We start from the raw sequence: 27,508 nt of genomic DNA on the forward strand, positions 1-27,508 counted from the left end.
CTTTCCAGTAACCAAGAGCAAAGGAGGCATAAGCATCAGACAACAATGGAATTGATAAAGCCTATATCTTGGTGGATGTCTCAGTGCCATTTTTCCATTCTTCCCAAGGACACTCTGTTTCTATGGGAATACAATAAGTGCAGTGTGTTTCTTAACTACCACAAATATTTCTGAAATGCAAACTAGTGGCTTCTGATTCATACATATTATTAGAGAGGAAAACTGAAGCTGTCAGGGGCTCATGGAAAGCTTTGCATTCTTCCTCAATGTGATTCTACATGGCTAATGTCATTAACTGACCACAGAAACTAAGTCATTGGTCATAGGAAAATAAAAATGGTGTATGTGCTGGTTATGTTTGGCACAAGGCCTTTGTTTGGGTATATGCATTCCAAGGATCCCTAGAATGAACTGCCTTATAGCACTCAATCAGGTCCAAAGAACTGAGCCCTTTAGTAGCAGAAGAAGAAGAGGAAAAACCCTGATAGCAATCAACAGAATCCAAAGTATTGAGTGTTTTATTAAATGCCTATAAGGCTGGGAGACTTGTGTTGACTCCTACACATTTAAGTGCAATCTTCTTCAATGATTACCTTGGAAGATGCATATTTATTTTAGTGACACTGTTCTTACTCTAAATATTTGCAGCCACTCTTTTGGGACTACCTTTAAGGCCAATAGTATATGTATTATTAAACACATCCTGAGCCTTTGGAAGGTAAATCTGGTTTTCTTTTTTTTTTTTTTTTTTTTTTTTTAAGACGGAGTCTCCCTCTGTCACCCAGACTGGAGTGCCACAATCTGGGCTCACTGCAAGCTTTGCCTCCGGGGTTCACACCATTCTCCTGCCTCAGCCTCCCGAGTAGCTGGGACTACAGGCATCTGCCACCATGCCCAGCTAATTTTTTTTTTTTTTTTAGTAGAGACAGGGTTTCACAGTGTTAGCCAGGATGGTCTCGATCTCCTGACCTCTTGATCCACCTGTCTCGGCCTCCCAAAGTGCTGGGATTATAGGCGTGAGCCACCACGCCCAGCCGGTAAATCTGATTTTTAGAAAAACCCAAATGTTATGAATAATCAAATCTAGTGAATAGACTCAGGGTCCAAACAAGATTTCAGTTCAAAATGATAACAGCTTTCCTTGTGTGGTAAGCAAAAAAAAAAAAAAAAAAATGGTTCTGAGGGACAACTGGTTCTCTCTCGGTGAGGAGTTCCAGAAATGTTTGAAGAAATGGAAAACATGCATAGCTTCATAAGATGACAGGGCTTACAAGTTCTGCTGTGTTTGTTTTAAAACCCAATCTCATTTCTTTAGAGATCTGAACTGGTCATCTACCTGGCCAGCCTTGGCTAGCAAGATGTGTTTTATTTGGCCAACGTAGTGGTTTTCTGTAAAAATTGAGTCAGGATTGAAAAATCAGGAGATTTCCAGTACAAATCTGAATTTCTTATCTCCTTGGAAAATCTGAAGATCTGGCAAAACTCTTTCCACAGCCCTACGTGACAATTCCCTCCTGGAGCAGAGTATCTGCTGCCTCCTCTATGAAAGAGACAGGCCAGCAGCTCTCACTGCTATCATTGTCTGTCCTGACCTCACTATTTAAATACTGTACTCCCAGTGCACTTTGCTGCTTCTTATTCTATGTGACATTTATTTGTTTAATTGCCTGTGTCATCTCCCTCTAGATCAAAAGCTCAGTGAGGGCAGAGATTTTTTTTCCTGTGTTTGTTCAATGCTGTATCTCCATTGTCTGGGGCATGGCTGGCACTTGATGCCTATCTGTTGAATGAATTAATGTCTAGCCCTTGTAAGCAGTAGAGTTTGCAACCTTTGCTCTAGAGTTGCACTTTGTAGAAAAGAAGACTAAATGGTTACCTTTGTATAGATATACAAAATCTATACCGTATATACTTTTCATTTTCTTTTTTATATTATTTATTTTATGCCTCTATTATGTTATTGCATTTCATCTCCCCAGCAATTTTGTAAAACGTACATTATCTCTGAATGTTCCCTCAAATTTTTCCACCTTTGTTTTTTTATTCCCACCTTTATTTGTATTCACTGTATTGTATTGTATTGTATTCATTTATTTTTTTTGAATAGATACCAAATTCTATACATGGTCCAGAATCTAAAATGTATTGAAAGGTCTGCAATAAACCTCATCCCTTAACCATCCAGGTCCCCTTCTCATAGGCAGTGTTGTTAGTTTCTTTGTGTCTATCCACAGATACTCTTTGGATACCCTTTTATATTCTTCTTTCTCTTTGTATATATGGAGGTCACATACCGCGTACACTGCTATGCACTTTGCTTTTCTCGCTTAACCATATTTCTTAAAGATTATTTCATATTATTCCATAAACGTTCTCTTATTCTTTTTTTACATTTATACAGCATTCCAGTTGGTGATTTATTCCCAGATGGTTTATTTAACTAGTTCCTGTTGATGGACATTTGTGTTTTACATACCTCCTTTTATAGGCATTCAATATATGGTTGTTACAGGTGTTTAAGAAGTGAGATTGTGGGTGGTTTCTAGATTTGTGCCATAGTTAGAAAGTCTTCACCATTTTAAAGCTGTGGAAAGATTTTCTTGTGGTTTCTTCTAGGGCTTTTATTTGTTACATTTAAATTTTTTCATATACTTGGTATTTAACCAGGCATAAGGTATGAGTTACAGATTCAACTTTGATTTTTTTTCTAGATGATTACAGTTTATCTCATCTTTAGGAGTTAAATAAGCCAGCTTTTATCATATTGTAAATTTCCACATATATTGAGGTCTGTTTCTGAACTTCTGTCTGGCTCCATTGATCTGCTAACTTTTCATGCACCAATACTGCACTGTTTTAATTACTAAGGCATTATACTATGCTTTCATATCTGGTGGGCTCAATTCTCCCTGTTACTTTTTGTTCAAAGTGTTTCATATATTTAATATTCTTTCAGGATAACATTCACATAGTCTTACTTCCTTGTGGGTTTTTAAGTCATCAAGAACAAGCAGTGAATATTATCACATACCATTTTAGTGTCTTTCAAGGAGATCAAATACTTTTTTATTCAGTGGACTTATTACTCTGATTAGCAGTTTCAGCATTCCTAATGTTAACTTATCCTTGCTTTCCTGGAAATATTCCATTTTTTCTGGTGTATTGTTCTTCTAATTTTTCTAAGAGTCATTTGCTGATATTTTATTTAAGATTTTTTGTCTCAATTAAAATAAGTCATCTGGGCAAATTTCTTTTTTATGCTGTCTTTTCCAAATTTTTGGTATCAGAATTATGCTGATTTACAAAAGTAATTGAGGAAGTTTATTTTTTCCCTGTGCTTTCAAACAGTTTAAATAATTTTTTATCTATGAAATAATCACACACAAAACCATCTGGATTTGGCATTTTCAGGGAAGGGAGAGGAGGGGTTCCTTGACAGTGTTGAAGTTTTTCCCATGATTTTCAGTCTATGCAAATTTGTCTTTTCTCCTACTTTATGTTTTTTAAGAAAATCAAACAATTCATCAAGATTTTTAATGTATTTGCACAGTTACTGAAAGTCATCTCTTATAATTATTCTAATCCTCAGTATATGTAACTAATTCTCTTTCTTTTTCCTAATTTTGTGAATTTGTTATTTCTCCCTTTTTTTCTCCACTAGGTTAACTGCTAGTTCATCTATTTGTTGTTTTGTTCTTGGTTTTTCCAAAGAATCAGCTTTGGGATATCTTTACACATGAGACCTGTTAAAATGTTTTCTAGTCCTATAAGCTTTCTGACTTTTATTAATTTCTCTTTCAGCTTTCTTTTATCTGTGGTTCTTTTTCTACAAATGCTTAACTCATTTATTTTTAAGTCATAAAAATGTATAAAACTATGACATTTAAGATATTTCCTTTATTAAGTACAGCATTGAGGGTCTCACATAGGTTTTAACATTTGTTATTTAGATCATAATTATTCTTTACATATCTAGCAATGAGGCTTCTATTTACTCTTTGACAAAGAGTTGTTTAGGAGATAATTTTCGTGGCTTCCTGTTAATTGCAGTTTTTCTTTTTTTATGTGTCTGATTTTCTTTCTTTTTTTTCTATTTATTTTCTAAGTTAAGTATATTTTGGGGAGATTGTTTTGTCACATTTCTACCTATTTCTACTCTTGGAAAGTTTCTTTATCGCCTTTGGTCACATGCTATAATTATTCTTTTTTTTTGCAGTATTCTGTTTTTCAGATATGAAATTTGGTATCTGATCCTAGATTAACATTAGTGATGTTATTATTCTGATATTCTTTCTTATTTTATATCTACTTAATCTTTCAAGGAATGTAAGGTATGTTAAACAACCACTATTGTGTTTCCATGTATTTTTCCTTGAATTTTCTACAGGGTTTGACTTCATATATTTCTCTTTTTCTTTTTAAGAGACAGGGTCTCACTCTGTTGCCCAGGCTGGAGTACAGTGGTGCAACCATAGCTCACTGCAGCCTCAAACGCCTAGGCTCAAGGGATCCTCTCACCTTAGTCTCTCCTGTAGCTGAGACTATAGGCGTACACCACTGTGCCCAGCTAATTTGATTTTAAAATTTTTGTAGAGATGAGGTCTCATTATATTGTCCAGGCTACTCTTGAACTCTTGGCCTCAAGCAATCCTCCTGCCTCAGCCTCCCAAAGTGCTGGGATTACAGGCATGAATTACCATGCCTTGCACTTCATACATTTCAGTGCTATGTTACTTGGAGCATAATGTATGATTATATCTATTTTCTACCTGATAAATAATTTTAAGGCAGATGGAGACTGAAACATTGCACCAACAGGCAGTTAATTCTACCTCCGAGCTATGAGAAGATCTCAAAGTTGGAGACTTCTCAAGGGGTACAGGGAATTGGTGACAGGTATACCTGCAAGTTAGGCAAGAACAAATGCATCTAATACTAGAATGTTTTATTAATTAAGAAAAGTGACCTGAGGATATATGTGCTTGATCTTTTAATTTCTTCTTTCTGGATTTTGTTTCTTCTAACTATGAATTTTGTGTAAAAAGACCAACAGTCATGTCTTATTTGTGTGCCCAGCAACTAACACAGTGCTTTGCCCTCACCTTTGGTAGATACTCTGGTACTAGGTTGGTGCAAAAGTAACTGCAGTTTCTGCCATTAAAAGTAATAGTGAAGATTATATCACTCTAAGAGTTTAATTCTTCATGGTGCCATGTGGAAATACTAGCAAAAACAGCAATTACTTTTGCCCCAGCCTAATAGTAGTTGTGAATAAATGAATAAGTGAAGTGTCAAAATATGAAATATGTGTTGCAGACCAGGGTAATTAGCACAGACATTTGTCCCACCTCTCTGTCCAAACATGCCACTCCTTATAGAGCAGACTGTTGAGTTCTATATTCTTTCAAAATTTTTCATAGACTCATTCCTGGCGCCAGCTCATAATGTACTAAGTATTTCTCCTGAATGTGTACAGATTTCTTGTTTACTTTATGAATCCAACTGAGAAGGCCTAACAGATATACCAGAGATGGGAGTCTGTGGCCCTAGCCATTGATTGTTTAATTTCTGGATTAGAGGTAAGCAGCCCTTGCCAGAGTGATCCAGTTCCAAAGTACAAGGAATAAGTTTTCTTGTGATGTGGCAAGGTTATATCGCTTTAAGAGTTTAATTCTTCATACTGCCATGTGAAAATATGAGAGAGCAAGGGTTGGTTTAAAATAAGTATCATCTTAAATTATTAGAAGTATAAGGGGGAAAAGATCAGAAAGAATATGCCAAAGTATCAGTGGTTAACTCTATGGTGGGTTTTAATTTGTTTCTCCTTTATACTTTCTGTTTTCAAGCATTTCCAAGGTGATCAGGAATCATTTTTATGCAAAAAAATAATAATTTTTAAAAGTTTGATCTTTTGAAGCCTTCTACTCTACTATCCTTTGGATTGATCCTTATTTCTCACACATGCTTGCTCTTTGCTGGAAATAATAATTTCTCACACTTAGCAGAAACAGATTTGAATTAAGTCAATGGTGTTGTTTCTGCTACTGCACTTTTACAAGTGTAGCACTGACATGCAACAGTCAGGATCCAGAGAGGAAACAAAATCACACTAGGCAATTCAAACAGAAGGATTTAGTTCAGGGAATTGGTTGTTATATAGGAATTGGAGCACTAAAAGAGCAAAAAGGAACACTGAGGGAACCCAATTGCAAGAAGTAGCTGTCACCCTCAGAGTTGGGAAACAAAAAGAGGAGATGAAATTAGTAGGACCTAAGAACTCAGGGAAGTAGTCCTGTGGAGCTGGTGCTCAGACCACTAAGAAAGGAAGCCAACCAGCTGCTGCTAGAACCTCTGAGGGATGCAAAGGGACTGGTTTTGGAAATGTAGAAAGAGACCGATACTCCAGCCAGCAGTGACTACTGGAGGATGCTCCTGGGGAATGAAAAAGGAGGAAGGAAGTTCCTTCTCCTCACCTTCCAGTCTTCTTCCAGTAAATAGAAAGCCCTCTGGCAAGGGACTCTGGGAAATAACCACATCCCAGCCCCAGCATCACAGAACAGAGCAAAGTAGGGTGGATCTGGAGCTGAGGGGCAACAAGTAACAAACTAGCACCCAGCTTTTGGGTCAAAAACTCAGTAGTTTTATAAATGGCAGCTAGCCAGCTTTATTCATTGTACTATTCCAAACCTTTCCTTTAAACAACTACTGATGTCCTAAATTTCCAGATATCTCTTGGCTTTTCGAGAAAAGAATATTTTCTTTATTAGAGGAGTATTCACGTGTAATCCCTTTAGAAATGTCTCCAGCAGCATCAGTATGAGATTGAGGCTGATAGCTCAATGCATGGGGTTGGGGTTCAAGGGCAGTTCATTTGTACACACTCCTACCCAATTTGTATACTGTTAGGGTTCATTCTTATGAATTTGACCTCAAAGTAATAGGAATAATATCCTCAATCAAATGGAGCACTGATTATTAATAGAAGTTCTAATTTTCTGAGAAACCATGTAACCTTTACTGAACTCAGAAATGTCTCATATCCAACAAGAAATGTTTTCCTGCCACTTAAGTAATGTGTCTCACTGATATAGGGTTGGCCATGTGAAAAAATTCCAGACTCATCAAGAGTAAACTTTTCAAATAATTGGTTTCAGCCTAGCCAAATCCTGTGCTTTATATATTAAAAATGTAGTTCCTTGATATTCTGAGCTATAAACTTTATTTTTGAAGTATATATATCCCATAGATGTGATTTTTGCTCATAGAAAAATTGTAGAAAATTCTTAGGACCTTTCATTCAGAAAAGATTGAAGCTCTAATTCTTCACAAAGAAGCTTGGATTTGGGGTCAGGAGGCATATTTTTGTCCTGACTTCCCCATATACCAGTATTTATCTTTAGACAGTTAACATCTGAGCCTCATCTTCCTCATCTGTAAAAGAGATGATAAAATGAGGTTGTAAGCATCAAATGAAAAAATACAGTGTAAAAAGGCAATATAAATGCACATAATCGTTATTATTCTTGCAAGATGCAGTCAAGTTTAGTGATTTAGAGCGTAAAGGATTTGCTTCCTGTCTCTCCCACTTGAAAATTTTTGCAGTTTTGGGCAAGGGAGTCACCTCTCTTAACTTTAGTTCCCCCAACTGTAAAATGTGGATGGTACCACCTACATCATAGGTTGAGAATACAAGTAATGAGAGTAATAAAGTAGGCAGCAAAATCCTTAGCAGGTTCCCTAGGACTTACCAGAACCCTTTAGAACATAGCAAGCACTCAACAAATGCTAGCTGCTATTGCTATTATTGCCTTTATTGTTATCATCATTACTATCCTTACTTTTTAGGAAACCGTGCACACATGTGTAAGATGTATGGTGATTAAGATATTTATTCATCATAAAGAAGTATTGTTATTTTCTTTTTTCTGTACTCAATTTCTTTGAACAAAACAAATAGAAACTCTTTACATTTGTTGTAGATTCTACTCAAAGCCAAGAGCCAGGTTTTGTCTAGTTGGCCTTTGCCATGGAGCTAAGAAGTGACTCCAGAAACACATTCAAGCATATCATATGAGATCCACAATATTTCTTTGGCATTTTAGAAACGTTAATTCCTCTTTCTCTGGCAATCTTTGTTTTCAAATTACATGAATTTTTTTCTGAAAAATGAAATAGTTCATGTTTGTTTAGAGTAGGTAAAATCAACAATACAAATTGATGACCAAGATCCACTGTCTTTCCTTTTCATGTACAAAATTAGTCATTAAGTGGGCCTTGTTTATGATAAACTTTTTCTTGACTCTAGAGATGGTACAACTGAGGCATTCCAAATTACACCTATAAAAACTATCATTTTGGGATCAAAACTATATTTTTTGAGGGAAAGTAAAGTTGTGAAAATATTCTTTTAAATATTCTCTCACTGGGAAAGCGTTAGTTGAAGTCCCAACAGAGACATCAAATGGTTCCTATTAATTGTTGCAGAATTGCTGAAAAGAGTCAGTTATACAAATGCTGCTGCCCCCAAAGAACTGGGTTATCCCGTCATTAAATCTCTTCTACTCAGTATCATGCTAGAGAATAGAAATCCCACTCTTTCCTAATGTTACCAACTATTATATAAGAAATCATTTCACACTGAGAAATATCGATACCGTGCCCTTTTCAAAAACTGCAACCCTACAACCAGTGCATGAAGTAAATCGAGTTCTCAGTAGGCAGCAGTGGCACTTAGTGAGTGTTCCACTGCCTTCTTTCTTGAAACCCCCGTGAAAGGAACACACTTCACATGCCAGCTCTTCTCTTGGTGTATAACAAAATGACCAGGACCCTATGGAATTAGGTCTCTAGTACCCAGTACTCAATTCTCCAGAACCTAGGATTAACTATGCATAACAATAACAACTCACATTTATTGAGCACTTACGATGTGCAAGGTACTATCCTAAGCCCTTTTCTTGCATGAACTCATTTAATTCCTACAACATCTCTGTAAGGGACATGCTATCTTCTTTGGGGACACATGTACAAATGATATTAAAACAAGCTGATGTAGCTATTCTGTCCAAGCATCCAGATTGCATGATCAGAATTATACCAACCCAATAAACTACACTTTACATAACCCACATTATGAAAGACCCTCTGTTTGTTTGTTTGTTTGATTTTGTTTTGTGACAGAGTCTTGCTCTGTTGCCCAGGCTGGAGTGCAGTGCCACTATCTCAGCTGACTGCAACCTCTGCCTCCCAGGTTCAAGTGATTCTCCTGCCTCAGCCTCCCAAGTAGCTGGGATTACAGGCATATGCCACCACACCCAGCTAATTTTTGTATTTTTAGTAGAGATGGGGTTTCACCATATTGGCCAGGCTGGTCTCAAACTCCTTACCTCAAGTGATCTGCCCGCCTTGGTCTCCCAAAGTGTTGGGATTACAGGTATGAGCCACCACACCTGCCCAGGCCCTCAGTTTATAGCTGGATCTTGACAGAGAAAATTGGCATAGTCCGTGTGCGGGGAGGCATGGTAATCTGTGGAGTGTCCATGTTTTGTAAATTTGGGTTTTTTTGTTATTCTTTCCCTTCCACACACACTCATGGCCCTCTGCACTTCTGACAGAGTACAAATACAGCCTCCCCTAGTTAGAATTGTTTGTGCACATCCTGTCTTCTCTACCAGTCAATATCTGTCAGAAGGAAAGGGTCGGGGCTTAGTCATCTCTGCGCCCATCATGGCACCCAGCTGAGCGATGTGCACCTTGCAGGTGGGAAGCAGAATGGCTTAGCAGTTAAAAGCACTTGTTATGGTTGGCAGTCTAACTCTTCCCCTTGCCAGCTGGGTCACAAAGGGCAAGTTTCTCAGTCCTCTGGCCCTCTGTTTCATCAATGAGCAGAAAACCTATCCATTCATTCAAACATTCTAATTATTAATGGCATAGTGACTGTGTCCTCCTCAGGAGTTCTCCAGACACATAGCAGCAGTCCCCAAGAGTCTTCTCATATCATCATGTTGCTCACATCTTAGGGATTCCCAAAAGAGAAGGTTGAAGCCAGGACTCTGGATAGCCTCCTGACCTTTGTTCAAACAGACCGTTTGTGCACTGATGGGCACATGTCAAGATTTTGAGCAGAGAAACAGGCAGAAGAGCAGAAACAAAGTTTCCCCATTCACAGCTTAACAAGGTATGCTATTAAGCTCCCAGAAGAGGGAGAATGGTCTTCATTGAGTTGTAACCATGCATCATTTTCATTGCAATGTGCTGTTATTGTTCCATATATGTTATTAGATTACCATAACATCAGTGAGTTCTCGGGAGGAAGATTCACAGGGCTGCTAGCTAAGCAACATCTCAGTTCACTGCCACAGACACTTTGAGCTCTGTTTGTGTGAAGCAATTGCCCATCAGCAGATGGTACTGATGTCAACATACCTGGAGTTTTCCTTGGCATTATAAGTTCAAAAGTGTCAAAGTTCAGTTTCATACAAAGTAGCTGCTTGTTTTCCAAAACTGACCTGGAGGCCTAGAAAACACTGCAGAATTTTGATAGATGTGGAAGTTATTAAGGAAAGCCATTTAATCCAAATAAATCGCTCTTGAGGTAGGCCTTGATCAAGCAGTTTCAGTTACATTTCTTTACCATCTCTGGCAGCAAAGGAAGGTTCTCTCTCACTCCCAATTCAAAACTCAAGCCAGAGAAAATCCACATGCCTGACAAGAAATAATAATAGCCTATTTCTTTTTCAGCTCTGTCTTTAACACCCTGTATGATGCTTCAGTTAGGTGTGTATTTTTAAGTTTTATTGAGATATAATTTATATAACAAAGTTTACCCATTGAAAATATATAGCTCACTGGATTTTGGTATGTTTACAGCCATTTATATACTGCCGTCACCACAATCTCCTTTCAGGATACCTTCATCCACCCCAAAAGGATCCCTTGTATCCATGAGCAGTCACTCCCCATCCTTAAACCAATCCCCCACCCTCACCACCCAGCCCTAGCTGACCACTCGTCCACTTCCTGTCTCTATAGTGTGCATTTTTTTTAACCCAGACATTGCCTGGCAACTCCTCATAATTAGAATTTAATAAGCGTTTCCTCGAAATCTGTCATTTTTGAGAAAATTTATTTCCTTTTGTGTCACTGGGCCTCCCTTCCTCCTTCAGCACCTGTCCCTAGCACCCCCAACAAGGGTGTTCTCCATTTAACAAGTATTTACTAAGGGCCTGCTATGAACTACACACTGTGTTAGCACTTGGGGTCATCAGTGAACAGAACGAAAAAGATCCCTGTCCCCATAGAGCTGACTTCCTAGCAGAGGGAGAAAAAACAGTTAACAACAGCAGCAGCAAAGCACAGAAGTAAAATGTACAGCATGTTAAAGGACACTAAGTACTATGGCAAAGAGGGACAGGAGAGGAAGATAAGGGGTATTGGGAAGTGCAGTGCCCAGGGAAGGGGCAGGGTGACAGCACTGGGATATTCAAATAGGCATCCCCGAGAAGTTCAGGTGTTCAACCCTTAATGGAGGTGAGGGAGGGACCCAAGCGGGTAGGTGTTGCAGGCATGAGCATTTCAGGCAAGGAAAAAATCCTGACACAAAAGGCACTCTTGCAGGGGGCACATATGACATGTTCGAGGAAGAGGAAGGAGTTGGTGAAGCTGAAACTGGGAGAGGAGAGACAGAGAGGTAGATGGGGCAGATCCTTGTGGGAGCCACCGTGGGATTTTGAGCAGAGGGGTGACAGGAGCGGAATCGTATTCTAACTGTTGGAATGCCATTTTAAACAGAGATGAGAAGGGGCAAGGGCAGATGCAGGAGACCCTTGGATACTACTTTAGAGGCTACTTTAGGGCCTCTAAACCTAAGTGGCTCTCAATCTTGGCTGCGCATGAGAATCACCCACACTGCTTTACAAACTGAGGCCTGAGCTACAGACACTAATTGGCCTGGAGTGCACCTGGGCACTGGGATTTTTTTTTTTTTTTTTTTTTCAAAGGTGCACAGGTGATTTTGATGTGAAAGCCAGGTTGACCATGAGAGCTTTCAGAGCGCTAAGTAGTCCCCCTGGTTTGACTTTGCAGTTAGGAAACAAAACCCTGCAGATAACCCCTCTTGCTCATTGGCAAAGCTGTGCTGAGAGGCAGCCAAAAATCTTGCTGCTATAGCAGTGGCAGGACTGGTGCTGCAGACAGTGTGCAAACTGGGATGGGGCTGGCTGGAGCCCACCTGGATCATCAGGCCTTGAGGTCAATCTCATTCTTTGGCTGGATCCAAACACGAGCCTCTGAATGTGAGAGCGAGGCTTTCTCTCTGCACCTAAGAAAGGGCTTATTGTAATATATCAGGGCAGAAGAGAAGGATAAGGCTTGAACCTCAAGAAGAGAGTATGTGATTCACTCAACAAACAGTGTTTAAGAATGATAGTGACAGTGTGCCAGGCATTGTGCAAGGAGCAGCTGAGAAAAAAATAAGGTTTAACTGTCCTTGCCCAAGCCAAATGGCTCAAAGTGAGCACCGTCTAATATTTCAAAATGTGTTATTTGTGGAAAGGCTTTAAATAAGCCAGAGGGGAGGGGGTATTCTTCAGTTGCATATCTGAGCTGCTGGCATTTCTAATTCAGAGGGATGAATAGAACATTATTGTGTTGCATCGGCACAAGTACAGCAGGAAAAAAAAAAAATGCTTGGAGCCGTGAGCCGAACATGAATCAGCAATCTGGTTCTATTGTTCGGAAAATAATCACCATGCTGGGAGTATGGAATTTAAGAATCATGCAGAAATGCCCTTCCCCCTCCCAGCAGGAAACAGACATTGGCTAAAACATGCCGTCTTGTTTTTGGCTTCCTGAGCTGAAAAGAATGTAAAAAACTTGGAGAGGATTTAGGGAAAGCTGATTTGTAAATATGGAAAATACAACCCATAAGAAATGGGAGATAATTTAGACCCAGTGTTGGCAACCTCTCTGAGGTGGCATGCCAAGGGAGTGTTTATTCACTCTTGTGAGCAGGCAGTACAGCTGCCCTAGCTTCAAGAAATAACTCATGTTTTTTGAGTTCCTACTATGCACTGATCACTGTGCTAACTTGTGGGAGGAGGAAGGAGAGTGGTCCCTACCTTTTGAAGACCTTCTAATTTGTGGCGATGGGCAGGGGAGTGCACCAATACTATAAAGCAGTAGTTCTCAAACTCAAGCATGCATCAGAAACACAGGACCCGAACCCCACCTTCAGATTTTATAATTCATTAGGTCTGGGATAGAGGCAGAGCATCTGCATTGCTATCTTGTTCCCAAGTGATCTGATTCTGCTGTCTGCATACTTTGAGAACCCTGCTCTGAGAAAATAAGTACAAGGGGCAGGCAAGGAGGGTTCAATATAGAAGTCCACTAGAAAGGTGCACTTGGTTTGTTGGTGCAATAGCAGGTATGCTTTTTTGGATCTGTTCTCTAGCACCTAGCTAATGAGTGTTAATTGGCAATGTGCTTTGGATAAACCACACTGGCCATGACTGCCACCATCCAAGGAAGGGTGACAAGAGGCACAAGAATAGATTTCTCTGTAGGCCTGAGGAAATTGAGCAGGACATAATACAGTAAGACATACACATGTGGGCTCGCAGTGGCAGAGCAAATGGCTGTAGGGTTAAGAGGACAGTAGGGTGACCTGTCTCCACTCTCAAACTCAAGCACTTCTCCCATGAGCAGAAGGTCTCAATGGAATCACCTGAGTGGCTTTTCTAAGTACGAATTATTGGGCCCAGGCCTGGAGATTGTGAGCAAAGCTCCTCAGATGATTCTGCCCTGAAAACCCCTCCTTGAGAACTGAGAACGCTTTTTCTGCATCCTTTGTGGTTGTGCCCCATACTTACAAGTAAGCAGAGTGCAAAGCCAATCTTTTGGAAAATACAAAATCAAAGTGCCCAGTGGGTACACTCCCCTTCCCATTGTGTCTCATTGCCATTTTGTTGCCACAGGAGTTGAGCGTCCCAAATTCAGGTGTGCCCATTTAAAACGCAAGTGGCCCTCAGTGGGCACAGTCCACCAACAGAACTGGATGTGTTGGCCAGAGTAAGCTGCCGTTCACTGGAAATATTCTAGAGAAGGCTGACCGTGTGCTGGTCAGGATGGAAAGGTGGGGGTGCCTGCCATGTGTTGAGTGAGTACAGCCTACCAGGATGGCACCTTAGTTCCTCCAACATGTTCTTAAATGGATCGGGCTGGTGGTTCTCAACATGTGGGCCCTGGAAAGTATATCCAGATCACCTAGGAACTTGTTAGAAATGCAGACTCTCAGGCACCCCAAACTAACTGAATCAGAAACTCTGGGAATGGAGCCTAGCAATTGGTTTTAACAAGCCCTTCACATGCTCACCAAAGTTTGAAAGACACTAGTTTAGCTTATGCTATAGGTAGCTCATTGCTACCTGTAAGTCAGAAGCAGCACAGAGTGGGAATGCAGGCAACTGATCATTTATTCATCTACTGAGGTATTCATACAACTCTTCCAGCATGATGAACATCTTGTGCTCATTTGTCTGATTTTCACCTAAGAATGTGAAGTGTTCAGTATCTAGCCAGCTTCTCAGCTATGGTTGGCATCCGTGTAATTTCCAGTGATAATCTGACTTACTGCATCCTCTTCTCAGATTATATAAGGGCTGTGTTCTTTTACTTTTTAGATTCTTCGTCACAGCCTCCCCATTTGATGCGGGCTCAGTAAACTACTGAATAATAACCAAGCCTGATTTATTCCCAGGACTGCCTTAAATCCTGCTAAGACTTCACTCTGTGTCTCTTTCTCATATTCTCCACAGCAAGTGGTAAGCCAGGCCAACTCACTTGGCTATATGAAACTTTTAAATGGCACCTTTAGGTCAAATGTTGTGGCCATGGTCTCACAAAGAGTGAGGGGTGAAAGGAGATAATGCAAATCACACTTTTAGACTTTTCATTGATTTTCAAAGCTGTTATAGCCATGGTTCCCAAAATCTGTACCAGAGCACCTTCGGTACCACAGCAACCCCACAGAAATACAGTGGGATGTTTTTAATTTTTGAGAGAAACCCAGAAACAACTGTCAGACACCATGCAAATCCAACTATCAAGCTGTTTGGACCTCATAACTTCATAAACAGGGCATTTAAGTATTTCTTTTGACCTAGTGTCACCGTAAAAAATATTACTGAAACACTAAGAGTGACATACACTGAGAAAGTTGGGAATCTCTGTTATAGCATGACTGTCCCCAGGTATAGTTTAACTGTACACATTCTGGCAGGATCATGAATTCAAGCCATCACATTGCAGGAAATACACATTCTAAATTTAAATATTAGCAGGGGAGAAGCTGAAAGAAAATTAGAACTGTATGCATCTTTGAGGGACTTCTTTCCTTTATAACCTTCCTACCCAGATCTACCCATCCTAGCTCCCTGAGACAACCCTTAACCAAGGCTCCTATGATTTTTCAAAATAATAAATAATAAGGGTAGAGGCCGAGACAGGAGAATTGCTTGAGACCAGGAGTTCGAGACCAGCCTGGGCAACATAGCAAGACTCCATCAAATAATAATAATGATGATCTAAATTCTCATTTAGTGTCCCAAATATGATGGATTAATTCTTGCAAATTGGAACTAATAATTGCTCTAATTGCTCTGGTGCATTCCTGAAAATCACCTTTGATACACACTGTTGAAAGGCAAATTCAGGCTGTGTGTGCTATACCATGCACCTGACACCTCACAGAAAACCACTGGAATTTCTGATAAAGAGCCAACAGAACCTTTACCAAGCAGAATCAAACAAGAACCTAATGTGTGACTGAATGCAGTGGCTCATGCCTGTAATCCCAGCACTTTCAGATGCCGAGGTGGGCAGATCACTTGAGGCCAAGAGTTCAAGACCAGCCTGGCCAACATAGTGAAAACCTGGCTCTACTAAAAATACAAAACTTAGCCAGGCATGGTGGCTTGTGCCTGTAATTCCAACTACTCAGGAGGCTGAGATAGGAGAATTGCTTGAACCCAGGAGAAAGAGATTGCTGTGAGCTGAGATCATGCCACTGCACTCCAGCCTGGGTGACAGAGCGAAACTCTGTCTGAAAAAACAAAAGAACCTAATGCGTGAGAATGGAGGCAAAGTTTCCGAAGTCAATTTCTGCAGGAGCTTTGCAATGTAGCCCCATGTCCCCTGCCCCCCATTTGACATTGAAGAAGTAGTAAACAGTTATAACTATATTTATTAGAATAATTTTATTTTCATCTTCAAGGGAATTTTAGGAGCACAGCAGTCTTCATAACACCCCATTTAGGAAGATTATTCTTTTCATCCCAGGGTTAAAAATCTGAAGGAGCTCACTGCAGATTCCAGAGGCAGCAGAGCACTGGCTCAGACTGAGAGACACTGCCTCCCTGGGACAAGATTGAATTTTCTTTTAAATTTCAGATGATATTATCAAGGGGTCAAGTACTAGAGTCTTTTCTTATGACGCCATCCAGGGTTGCGGGAGGGAGTGGATTGTTTGTTATTGTCTTAATCATGATCAAACTCTTTTTAAAAATCAATAATAAATCATTTGCTGCAGTCTTAATGTTTTATTTTCACATTCTTGTTTGTTGTTTTTCGTGCGTGTGTCTCAGTGAGTCACCTAACCGCAATTATATATTCTGGCATCTGGTGGTTCTGCATGGTACCCTCATTCCTTAGGAATTAATTTCCCTGACATGATGAATGTGTTTCCAGTCCGTTCATCACACACACACATACACACCACACACACACTCCACACACACACACACACACACACACACACACACACACACACACACACACACACACACACACACACACACACACACACACACACACACACACACACACACACACACACACACACACACACAGAGCCTCTTTAGCAGGGAGAAGTTACCCTACTCTCCACCAGGTGTCAGTAGAGTCAGTTTTAACAGCATGCTTTGGCCAAAGGGGCATCTGTTGAAGTTGTTTTTCCTGCTGTCAGACGTTTCCTCAAACTACCTCTGGGCTGTCCTCTTAAGGGACTATCTTCCATTTCTTAGGAGTGTTCAGAGATGATAGTCTACCTGTAGAGAAAGACAGCCATAAGGAAACTGCACTATAAACAGCAGGTGGCCAAGCTGGTCCTTTCAGGTTGGTCTCATAAAACTTTTACTGGCTGTAATCTTCTTTACTTTTCTATCACTACCTTATTTGGCTTAAAAGTGCTCCATGTTTCACTCAATGTGACAATAAATTAGATGTAGATGATGCTTTTAGATTTGCAGGGGGCTTTGTTTGTTTGTTTTAAGGCCCACTCCACCTCTACCACTGCTGACCTAGTCCTCAACACAGGAATCGGATTTTACTCTGCTTGTAGCCCCAGAACCCAGCATTGAAGGGTGTAGAATACTACCATGGATTAAGTGTGCACGTCCCACTTAACCCAATGTCCCCTTTGAGATGTACGGCCTTATTCCCATTTTAGGAATGGTTACTCCTGACTCAGTATCCCATATTTAAGTGGCAAGGCCAATGCTCTTTGCAACATGCCATGGTGACTTTGCCCGGGAGAGAGGTGGAAAAGGAGAGGGGAAGGGGAAGAGAGAGAAGAGGACAATGATTTGGCCTGGATATTGACTAACATAAAGAGTAGGGGGAACTCTAGAATGAGATTGTTGAACTGGAGTTGAGAGAGTAGGTGGAGTGGAAGTAAAAGTGAATTATTTTACTAAGAACAAAAAGAAATATCAGCAACAGCAAATTAAGCTCAGTTTCAACCACAGACCCTGGTTGAATTATTTCCCTTCCTGAAGGCAAAACACTTACAGAGACTGCCTGAAAATCTGAAATGAAAAGTATAGCTTTGCCATTCAACAGTCATTTGCTAAAGTCTGTTATGTGGGGCATGAGTCTCCTGCCACACCCAGTGGAGAAATTCTGACTGCCTTCCCCTCCAAGAGGTGACCCACTCAGATTAATACCTGGGCTACGGGACAGACAGAGCTTTCACTAGTTTTCCGCATTTTTACCAACTCAGAGTTTTATGTTCCTCTTTAGCCTCATGCCCAGTCTAACTATGCTAGCTTTTCATATTTTTTCTCTTACTGATTTTTTGATACTACATTCCCAAATAGGGTTAGTTTTACTGAATACAAAAGGTGGATCACAGCGTGATGATTTGAAAACATCTTGCCTCTGTTCTCCTATTTGAGTTCTTAACTGATTCCTATCATGAGAAATTCAACCATTATTTATTCACTTCATTGGGTCCTAGATTTAATATTAAAATGCAAAGGCCTCGGGGAAGGACAACTGGGGCTGCACTCAGGATGCTATAGACTTGGGAACAAATTTATTTCTGTGTCCAAACTTTCTTACTCCCCATAACAAGGTTAAATGAACATGCAAAGTAACCTTGAAAGGGAAAAATTTTTTTCGCAAAAATTCAACCTTGCAAGAGGAGAATGGCAGGTGAAGGAGATGCAATTTCACTTCCTTTTAATCTTGGTAATGACAGCATCTGGGGAGGTGGGCTCTGTATTGTTCTTGAGTCTTTAAATGACCTCAGGTAACCTTAAAGTTAGACCAGGCAAGAGCTTCAGTTCCCCATGCCTTTGGGATGATTGAGGCTGGCCAGGAGTTGAGATCATCTATAATAATGATGATGCCTATAATAATAAAGAAGTCTCCCAATACCTTACATTTGTGTCCTCCTTTTAAATTTACAGGCATTTTCCAATTCCTTTGGTCCTCAGCATAACCCTGAGAGGGCAGGAATTGTGATTTATCTTTACAAATGAGGCTTGAAGAGTTAAAGGAACTTGTCCATGATCCCCAAACTACTAAACTGAGACCCAAAGCCATCTGGAATGATGCCCAGTCCAGGAGCCTTTCCTCCATACCTGGGATTGTACTTGTTCTTTAAAAATATTCCCCAAATGCCAGGGTCAGAGGTTTGATGTATAGCTGTCCTTCTCCGCCTATGAGGGGGAAGAGGAAAAGAAGGGGAAACTCCACTTTTACCCCCAAGAGATCCACAGCCTCACTGCCCTCCTAGCATGGGGTGCAGCCCACCTAGGGGGACAGCCATTTGCATTTATTCAGCTGTGCTTCCAGATGCCACAGACAGAGCTGTGGGAAGGCTCAAGTGGGGACAGGGTGGGGTGAGGGGTTCAGCCCCATCCCATGAACTCCAGTCATGCCCAGCACCCCACAATACCAAATAAACTTCATAAAAATAGTTGCTTGCTACCTAAACACAACTTCAAGACACATCCCCAAGCTATGCCCCCCTCTTACACGGCAACTTCCTAGGAAATCTAGCGTGTCCACTGATTCTGCATCTAGTCACATTTGCTCAATGCCAGGTGAGAAGATGGATATGTCCTTCTCTGAAGGCCTTCCCAGTTTTAATGGTCTTGGGCTAGGGCATGTAATAACATCGCACTCATGGGTCTGACCTTTTAAAATGAACCAAGAGAATTGCTAATGAAGGTTCTCCAACCCACAGCCCCCAACCCAGTCAGTCATGGCTTCCTTGGGCTGCCCATGAAGCACCTGCTGAAGTATTAATAGATGAGCCCTGTTAAATCTCATCATCTGATACATCAGGCTGCATGACACTCTGCTACCCTTCCTCCTGAGAGAGCCAAGGAGAAGAAAAACTAAGGAAGACAGTTTGAAAAGGCCACAAACCCCTCTCCTCCGAAAAGGTTGATGATGAGCTGTGAGGGGAAGCATGTTTTGATTCAGTGCACAGGTTGGATAAACAATGATTCACCAGGTCTACATGGAAAGATTTTTCATGGGGTAATTTTTACAGATGCCCCTTCGGTGCTGTAGTTTCGATACAGAGAAAGGAAACACAAGGGGACAAAGGTGTGTGGTCAGGGCAAGCGTGCTGGAGTTCTACAAGAAGGAGTTGAGGTGTTCTCTCTGGCACTGGGCTAGCCTTGTGACCTTGAATACTGAGACAGGAAAGTATTAGGTTGGTGCAAAAACAAAAGCAATTAGAAGTAATGGCAAAAACTGCAATTGCTTTTGCATCAACCTAATAGCAATGATCCCACTCGAAGAGGTGCCACCAAAGGGTGAGCCTCCCAAGCATGCCTCCTCCACACTGCAGCAGGGCTGCCTTTCTCACACTGGATCACTGCTTAAAGACCTTCCGTGGCTCCCCATTTTTCACAGGATAAAGCCCAAGTTCCACAGCAACTCTTTCAAGACCCTTCACCATCTGGCCTGAAACTACATTTACAGTGTCGTTCATGGTCACTTCCTGCCCCGCTCCTACAATCACATACCCTGTGCTTTTTCGGTACTTCTGAGCCATGCTTTTCATCCCCTGCCTGGAAAAAAATCCCAGCCCATTTTTCCAAAGCCAAACTCACATATCACCGTTGGGTTCCCTCATACAGGTGTAATTAATTACAGTCTCTTCAGTGCCTTCAAACACATCTTTTATCCCTCTTGTTCAGCTCTTCTGCCCCCGAGTTACAGGTTGGTTCTTCACCTAAGCCTTGCAGGAGTGGGCTCCATGAGTAATTCATCTTGAATGATCTAAAGCCTGAGTTGGTATCTGATGGGATTAATGGGGCAGCCCTAGACAGATCCTTGGGTTGATGGATTCCTCTTCAGCCTCCAGGCTTGTTCTTTAGAAACTCATCTTCCACCCACAAAGGAATTTACGCTGGTAGGTTCTCTTCTCTTTGCTCCCAACCAAAAATAACTCTTGTGTCTCCTTTCCATTCTATTCACTAGATCACATTTACATCAACTTATATCTTTTCCATTAGCTATCTGCATTTTAAGAATGATCAAAGTCCATAGCCAAAGCTTAATATGGCAGCTGTGAGTAGATTTTGCACGTGTAAAGTATCTGTGAACCCTCTGAAAATATATACCAAATGGCTTACCCATTTTTCAAGAGGAGGAGCAAGTGATATAATTAAATGGAAATGTAATTTTTCATTACATTTCTTGAGGAGAGCATACTCCCTAATAGTTGAGATCACTCAGCTAAAGAATGAAGCTTTAAAGGAGAATTTGAAGGGAGTGAAGGACATGGAGCAGGATTTTAGCTTGTCCCTGAAGCCATTTCATACACACAGCACCTGCTTTATTGCAGCTTAAAGACCCAGGTCTTCTCAAGAGAAGCTTAACATGCCCTGAGAGCAAAAAGCAGTGCAAGGTAAGGAGACTGTGTTCTTCTGTGTGGCTGTCCCAGCCTATAAGACATGCATCTTCTTAGACATCAGGCAGGGCAGGGAAAGGCCCCTCAGCAGTCTCCAACAGCATCTCTCCACCTGTCCTCTGTCCACTGAACATGCCTGCACTCTCTTCCACGTGACAGCTTTTCAGATATTTGAAGACCAGTCTCTGCCCCTCATGTGACTCTTCCCTTTTCTAGGTTTCCTTCAGTGTTTCCTTAAGATATGTTTTCCATCGTCCAGGATATTGTACATGAGACATCCTTCTTAAAATGTAGCAGCCCACATGTGGTCTGACCAATGTCCTACAGGCTCTTTCTCTTTCTTTCTTTCTTTCTTTCCTTCTTCCTTTTTCTTTCTTTCTCTTTCTTTCTTTTCCTTCCTTCCTTCCCTCCTTCTTTCTTTCTTCCTTTCTTTTTTTCTTTTCTTCATTTCTTTCTTTCCTTTTTTTTGAGACAGGGTCTCACTATGTTTCCCGGGCTGGTCTCAAACTCCTGGGCTCAAGCACTCTTCCCACCTTGGCCTCCCAAGTAGCTAAGAGTATGAAATGCATGCCACTGTGCCCAGCTACAGGCTATATTTCTGTCCATGCAGCCCAAGATGCTGTTAGAGTAATTAGCAGCAGCCACAGTTCACAGTGTGGCATGGAACCCAAGGCCTTCCGAAGTCCCTGGACCTATTTACTAAGTGTTGATAATAATTCCATTTACTTTTCAGTTTCAGAGGATTCAATAATAACTTTACCATCATTTGTATTTTTAAAATACAAACACATTTTGTGTGTTTGAGAGGTGAATGCCTGCTTTTCTACTCTTCCAATGAGTGGAATGAGCTTTATTTAAGGGACACAGCACTGGGCTGAGAATGGGTAGAACTGGCAGAGGAAGGCTCCACCTGCATGATTCTCAGCACCACCCCTTGGCACATGGCATCTGTGACTTTTATTTTTAGCTGTTCCTTCCCAACCAGCTTATGAAATGGATTGTAAATTCCTTGAGGGCAGAGAGCCTCCAATCTTAACCTATCTGCATCTGCAGTGTTTATCCCAGTGTTAAATGCTCATACCACATTCTTCACAAGTCTTGTTTGTAGCTACCTCTTAAATGTCACTTAAACACCTAGCCCTCTCACCATCTCCACCACCTCCACTCAAGTTCCAGCACCTTTTTCTCTATTCTGGACCTGCCATGGCCTGACCAGTCTGCTCTCCACTCACGAGCTGCTGTAAAGCTTTAAAAACACACATTGGGTCATATCACGCCTCTGCTTAAAACCTGCGTAATGTAAAGGCACCACCCAGTTTTTCAGTATGAAGCTTATTCCTTGCAGAGTAGTCCATGGGCCTTAGGAGCACAAGGATGAGAACAAAGGGTTGAATCATAACCTGGGGAGAGGTCTATTTAAAAGAAGGGCCTAAAGGCCTGGGGTCACCTCCATTCAAAATCCTCCCCAGATAAGCCCAAGTAGAAATGACCTGTCCTTCTCTCATGGCCTCAGTCTACTCTGAAGAGACAGGTAAGGTGAAACCTGTATACATTTTTGCATTTATTTGGTGCAATTCTCTCCCTCTGTTAGTTTAGAAGCTGCTTGTGGACAGGCCACAGTGTTGTCTTTGAACAAAACCTAGGGCATTGCCTAAACAGAGTAGCCTCAACCAAGGCCTCGCGATAACCAAACAAATGAATGACCCGTGTCAAAGGGATATTCTCCAGTTGGGTAGCACTTGCCTAGAAGACTAAATGGAATGGCATTTCCCTTCCCCTAGTGCTGAACTGTTGAAGCAGTTAAAGGACCATCGACTTTGAAGGGCTATGGTACACAGACCCTCACTGGATCTAATTGAAAACGCTTCCCTGACCAGAGAGAAACAGGGCATGTTTTAATGAATAACACACAGATGCTAGGTATCAATCCTTCAATAGCATAGCCACCCCTTTCTAACCCAACAACTCCTTGACCCTTCCTCCTCACTGACCTACAAAGCCCTTCGCTGTGCTTGTTTCCTTCCTGGCAAATAAAGAAACTCAGCTTGCTTTGCTTTTAAGTTCTTTTGGACTTTGTTTTCTCCTTTGATCCCATTATTTGCTGGTGATCTCCAGGCCTCTGCCAAGGCTGTGGAAAGGACCATCTTGGGATTCCCCTCCTCAGTACAGAGCATTTTACCGACACCCACCATGTAGGATAGGAGACCAGGAAAGGAGGCCCCAGGACACCTGCCTTCCCTGGGGGATTGTTAGAAGCTTTACTGGAATTACATTGAAAATTCTAGAGCTCACTGAAGGAAAATTGTGCTAAATACTACTAAATACTAAATAATACCAAAATACTACAGTAAAAGTAACACTAGTATACTATTAATAGTATTAGTAATACTATTTCTGTTATATAGTAACAGTAACACTAAAATACTGAAGTACTAAATTGTACTATGGTTGAAGGAAAATAGTACTAAACAGAAAAATTAGTACCAAATTTTGTGGTGATAACACTATTTTTTAAGTCTTAATAAGAATTGAGTTTTTTTCCATTCCTAGATACTTTCTGCCCCACACACAATAATTTCCTGTGGTTCATATGCCTATTCAATTGGAATTTTGAAAATGAAGATATTTTTAACTGATAATATCATAAGGACATAACTGGGATTTTATCGCTTCGCCTTCAAGACAATAAAAAGCATACAAAACTATGCTGACACATTTGTATTAATGTTGTATTTTAATATTATCAGTCAGGATTCTTTTGGTTGCAAGTGACAGAAACCTAAGTCAAACCAGCATATTGTAAAAAGGGTAATATTTTACTGAGGGCATCCAAGGAAGGACTGAATAGCCAAATCCCTGGAGGAGCAGAAGAGGATACAGCTGGGCCTCAGGAAGAGCCGACAGACACCACAGCTTTCTCCTTCCACTTCAGGCTGTCTGTGAATGTCAGATGGATCCTCTCTCTCACCTTCAAATGGACTTTTTCCAGGTGGCTGAGAGATATGGTCTCAGTTTTAGAGTTTTAACTTCTGATAAATTCTGTCCCTAGAGAGGAACTAGATAATATCTCTTTCTCTCTCCCTCACTCCCTCCCTTTCTTTCATCCTGAAAAGTCATCTTATTAGTCCACCTCAAGTCTTGAGCCAGTTTGGCCAGAGGTGGGGCACTGTGGTGGGGCACAGTCCAAGCCAAGTTCCTCCACCTCTTTAGAATATTCAGGAGTGGTTAGCACGTGAAAACATGGCAGCTTCTGTGGGTTCGGAGGGGGTGGTTAATGGCAGCACAGTTTCTAAGAGGAGCAACAGAGTCAGGACTCGCACTGCTGTAGGTACGACCTGTGCTCTCACCTACAGCAGCTCAGAACCTGGTGCCTCTCACTCAAAACGCTGTTGGACAGGTGAACAAAGATGGGACAAAGGGCTTGTGGTAGAGACCCTTGACGAGCTGATCAGAGGCAAGAATGCATTTTCCTAGCAGTGAATACTCATCCCCTCCATCAGTTGCCAATTTGGCAGCTTACACTATGCTGTGTCAACTTCATTCATCTTATTTTATTTAGTTGTTCAACATATATTGTTGAGTACCTGTTATGTATCTGACATTCTGCTCAGTGTAGAAGATATAAACATGAGAAAGGCAGTCTCTGCCATAAAGAGATTACAGTGTGGTGGGAAAGGCAGCCATGTAAACATATAATTTCCACAGAATGGGACAAGAAGTATGGTCAAGGTTTGAAGTCATTGCTGCAGCATTAGATGTGGAGACAGAGCATGAATGGCTATGTATAAATCTGTGTTGTAAACATAATCCACACACTTCCTCTGCCTCCTTCTTCTTCTCCAACCAGTTATTTAACAAGATTGTTCCTCCCTTTCATGTGCACAGTACATTATAGATTACCCAGCACTTCCACTCACATCATCTTCAAACCTCAGAAATACCAGCCTTATGAAATAAGTAGGACAGGTATTAGTTTCCTCATCTTACACTGAAGAAATCGTGTTTCCAGTGCTTTGAAATTACTTCCTCTGATCCCACAGCTAGCAGTATATTACAACGTTGGACCTCAAGCCCATGCCTCAGGCTTCAGTGCTATTCCTAAGCCAACATGCTACCACCATCTACCACTGGCCACAGAACACACTCCAGAAAAAGAAACCTAATCCTAATCTGTCTCCAGCAATATGCTGGAGGACTGTGACCCAGGTTCATCACCCGCCAGTGTCCATCTGTGTCATCCTGTGTGCGGCCTTCCTTGGCATTTTTCCCTGGGTCAGTGTACCTCTGGCCACTGATGCGTACCAGGCCTCCATCTCCAGCCTGAGGGCCAAGTCTGTCTGTTACTCTTGGATCTCATTAAGGTAGTGGTGAGGCGGGGAGTTCAGCTCTGACGAGGACAAGTCATAAATGGGCAGATGAGAATATGGATTCAGTTCTCTAGGACAGGGTGTCTATGACTTTAAAGCGCACATGAATCACCTGGGGGTCTTGTCCAAATGCAGATTCTGACTGAGGGGGTGCCCAAATTTTCTATTTCTCACAAGCTCTCAGGCAATGCCGAGACTGCTGGCCCACAGACCACACCTTGAGACGCAAGACCTAGATTAGAGATGCTAATACATCTTAGCCACTCTTAGGATAAACAGCAAATCTGTGGGCTGGTAGCTTTCTTAAAAATCTGAGATGGAAAAATGTGACCTTGAAAAAAAATTTATTTTTAAAACATGTTTATAGAAGGAACCCTGCGATGAAAATTAAGAGGTCTTACAAATTTACACATATCACATAGCCCACCTATGCTTCAATGTCCCCAGTTCTGAGTTGAGAGTAACAAATATTGCTTCAAGGTAATTAATGCATATGATATTGTTTGGAACAAAACCATTATGGAAAATGCAGATTATAATCTGTGATTTTTTTTGTATTTTTTCTTTGTAGGAGATGTCAGTGAAAAAAGGGATCCAGAATGATTACTAACCTATGACTCCCAACAGTATGACAGGTATCTTTTTTTTTTTTTTACATTTTCTTTGTGTGCCTCCATTTTTGTTCCATCTAAACTGAAATTATAGATTCTTAAAGATTAACTTGCCAGTTTTAGCAACCATTATTTCCAAACCAATAAGTGTTATTAAATCCTGTGAATACATCCCTACAAATGTACTTCCATGTTCTTCTGATATTGTAAGATGCATCCTCACCAGAAAGGTGATGGAGAAGAAATGACTATTCATTTTTAGCCATCCTTTAGCCATTGCACACTAAGTTTACTATTTTCTTTTTTTTTTTTTTTTTTTTTTTTTGAGACAGGGTCTTGCTCTGTCACCCAGGCTGGAGTGCAGTGGTGCACTCACGGCTTAATGCAGCCCCAACCTCCCAGGGCTCAAGTGATCCTCCCACCTCAGCCTCCCAAAGTGCTTGGATTTACAGTGAGCCACTGCACCCAGTGTATGTTTACTTCTTACAGTCATTCCAATTAATATAATAAATGGCTCTACATACTTTGTGGCCACAGAAAGTGTATATTTTCAAAAGTTGGCTGTTTATTCCATTCAGCAGTAGAGTGAGAATGGAATATGAGTAGGTCATGTAAGGTATAAGTCAGTTATAAAACTCTTAGCAAGGCTCAAAGGAGAGACACAATGACCTTGGAGGAATACAAGGTTGCAATAGTGCAAATTCTTTGTGCAATTTATAGAGTGATGGTTGTACCAGTGGTGCCAGAGAACAGGCCGATAACACCAGTGATGACAAAGGTTAGGTAAAAGGAAAAACAAGTAAACAAAGCTGGAGAACTCTGGTTCTCTCTAAAAGGAAGCCATCTCCCACTCTAAGCAATCACTGACAAGAAGGAATGAAGCCCCATGTGTCCAGAGATTTCAAATTTGCAAGAGAAGTTGGAAATTCAGATTTTAAATGAAATATCCCAAATTTTAAATGTTAGCAAATAACTTATAAAAATCTTATAGACTTATGGCTCAGTCGAAATATGTCTGCTAACTAGAATCAACCCATGAGCTGTCAGTTTATGACCTCAGCTATATACCTTCCAGCCTAGCAGCAAGCCCACCACTGTCCTTTTTGTTACCATGGCAACAGCACAGGTCCTCATAGACCTCTGTGTGTCGAGGATGCAGCCTGACCTTTGATTATCTATTCATGTCACCTCCCCACCCTATGATGAACTAAACATGCAGGACAAATTGCTCCAAGAACTTATTCTCCAGTAGACCTGAGAAACTGAAGCAACTAGAAGTTGCCACTCAGCCTTCTGAAAGTTTTGAAGCCTCCAAT

The 27,508-nt window shown here is 41.0% G+C and overlaps 1 protein-coding gene across 12 annotated transcripts in view; it reads left to right on the forward strand.

Annotated features, from left to right (window-relative positions):
- Positions 1-27,508, forward strand: part of THRB (thyroid hormone receptor beta) — a 371,664-nt gene that overhangs the window by 235,000 nt on the left and 109,156 nt on the right. For all 12 annotated transcript variants that reach the window (XM_063662112.1, XM_054483657.2, XM_054483651.2 and 9 more), the window contains one exon: positions 26,153-26,216. In XM_063662112.1, the coding sequence (XP_063518182.1) occupies positions 26,195-26,216 (22 nt within the window). In that variant the 5' untranslated portion in view covers positions 26,153-26,194. The remainder of the gene's footprint in view (positions 1-26,152; positions 26,217-27,508) is intronic.

The sequence above is a fragment of the Pongo pygmaeus genome, chromosome 2, assembly GCF_028885625.2.
Source record: "Pongo pygmaeus isolate AG05252 chromosome 2, NHGRI_mPonPyg2-v2.0_pri, whole genome shotgun sequence".
Classification (NCBI taxonomy): Eukaryota; Metazoa; Chordata; class Mammalia; order Primates; family Hominidae; genus Pongo; species Pongo pygmaeus.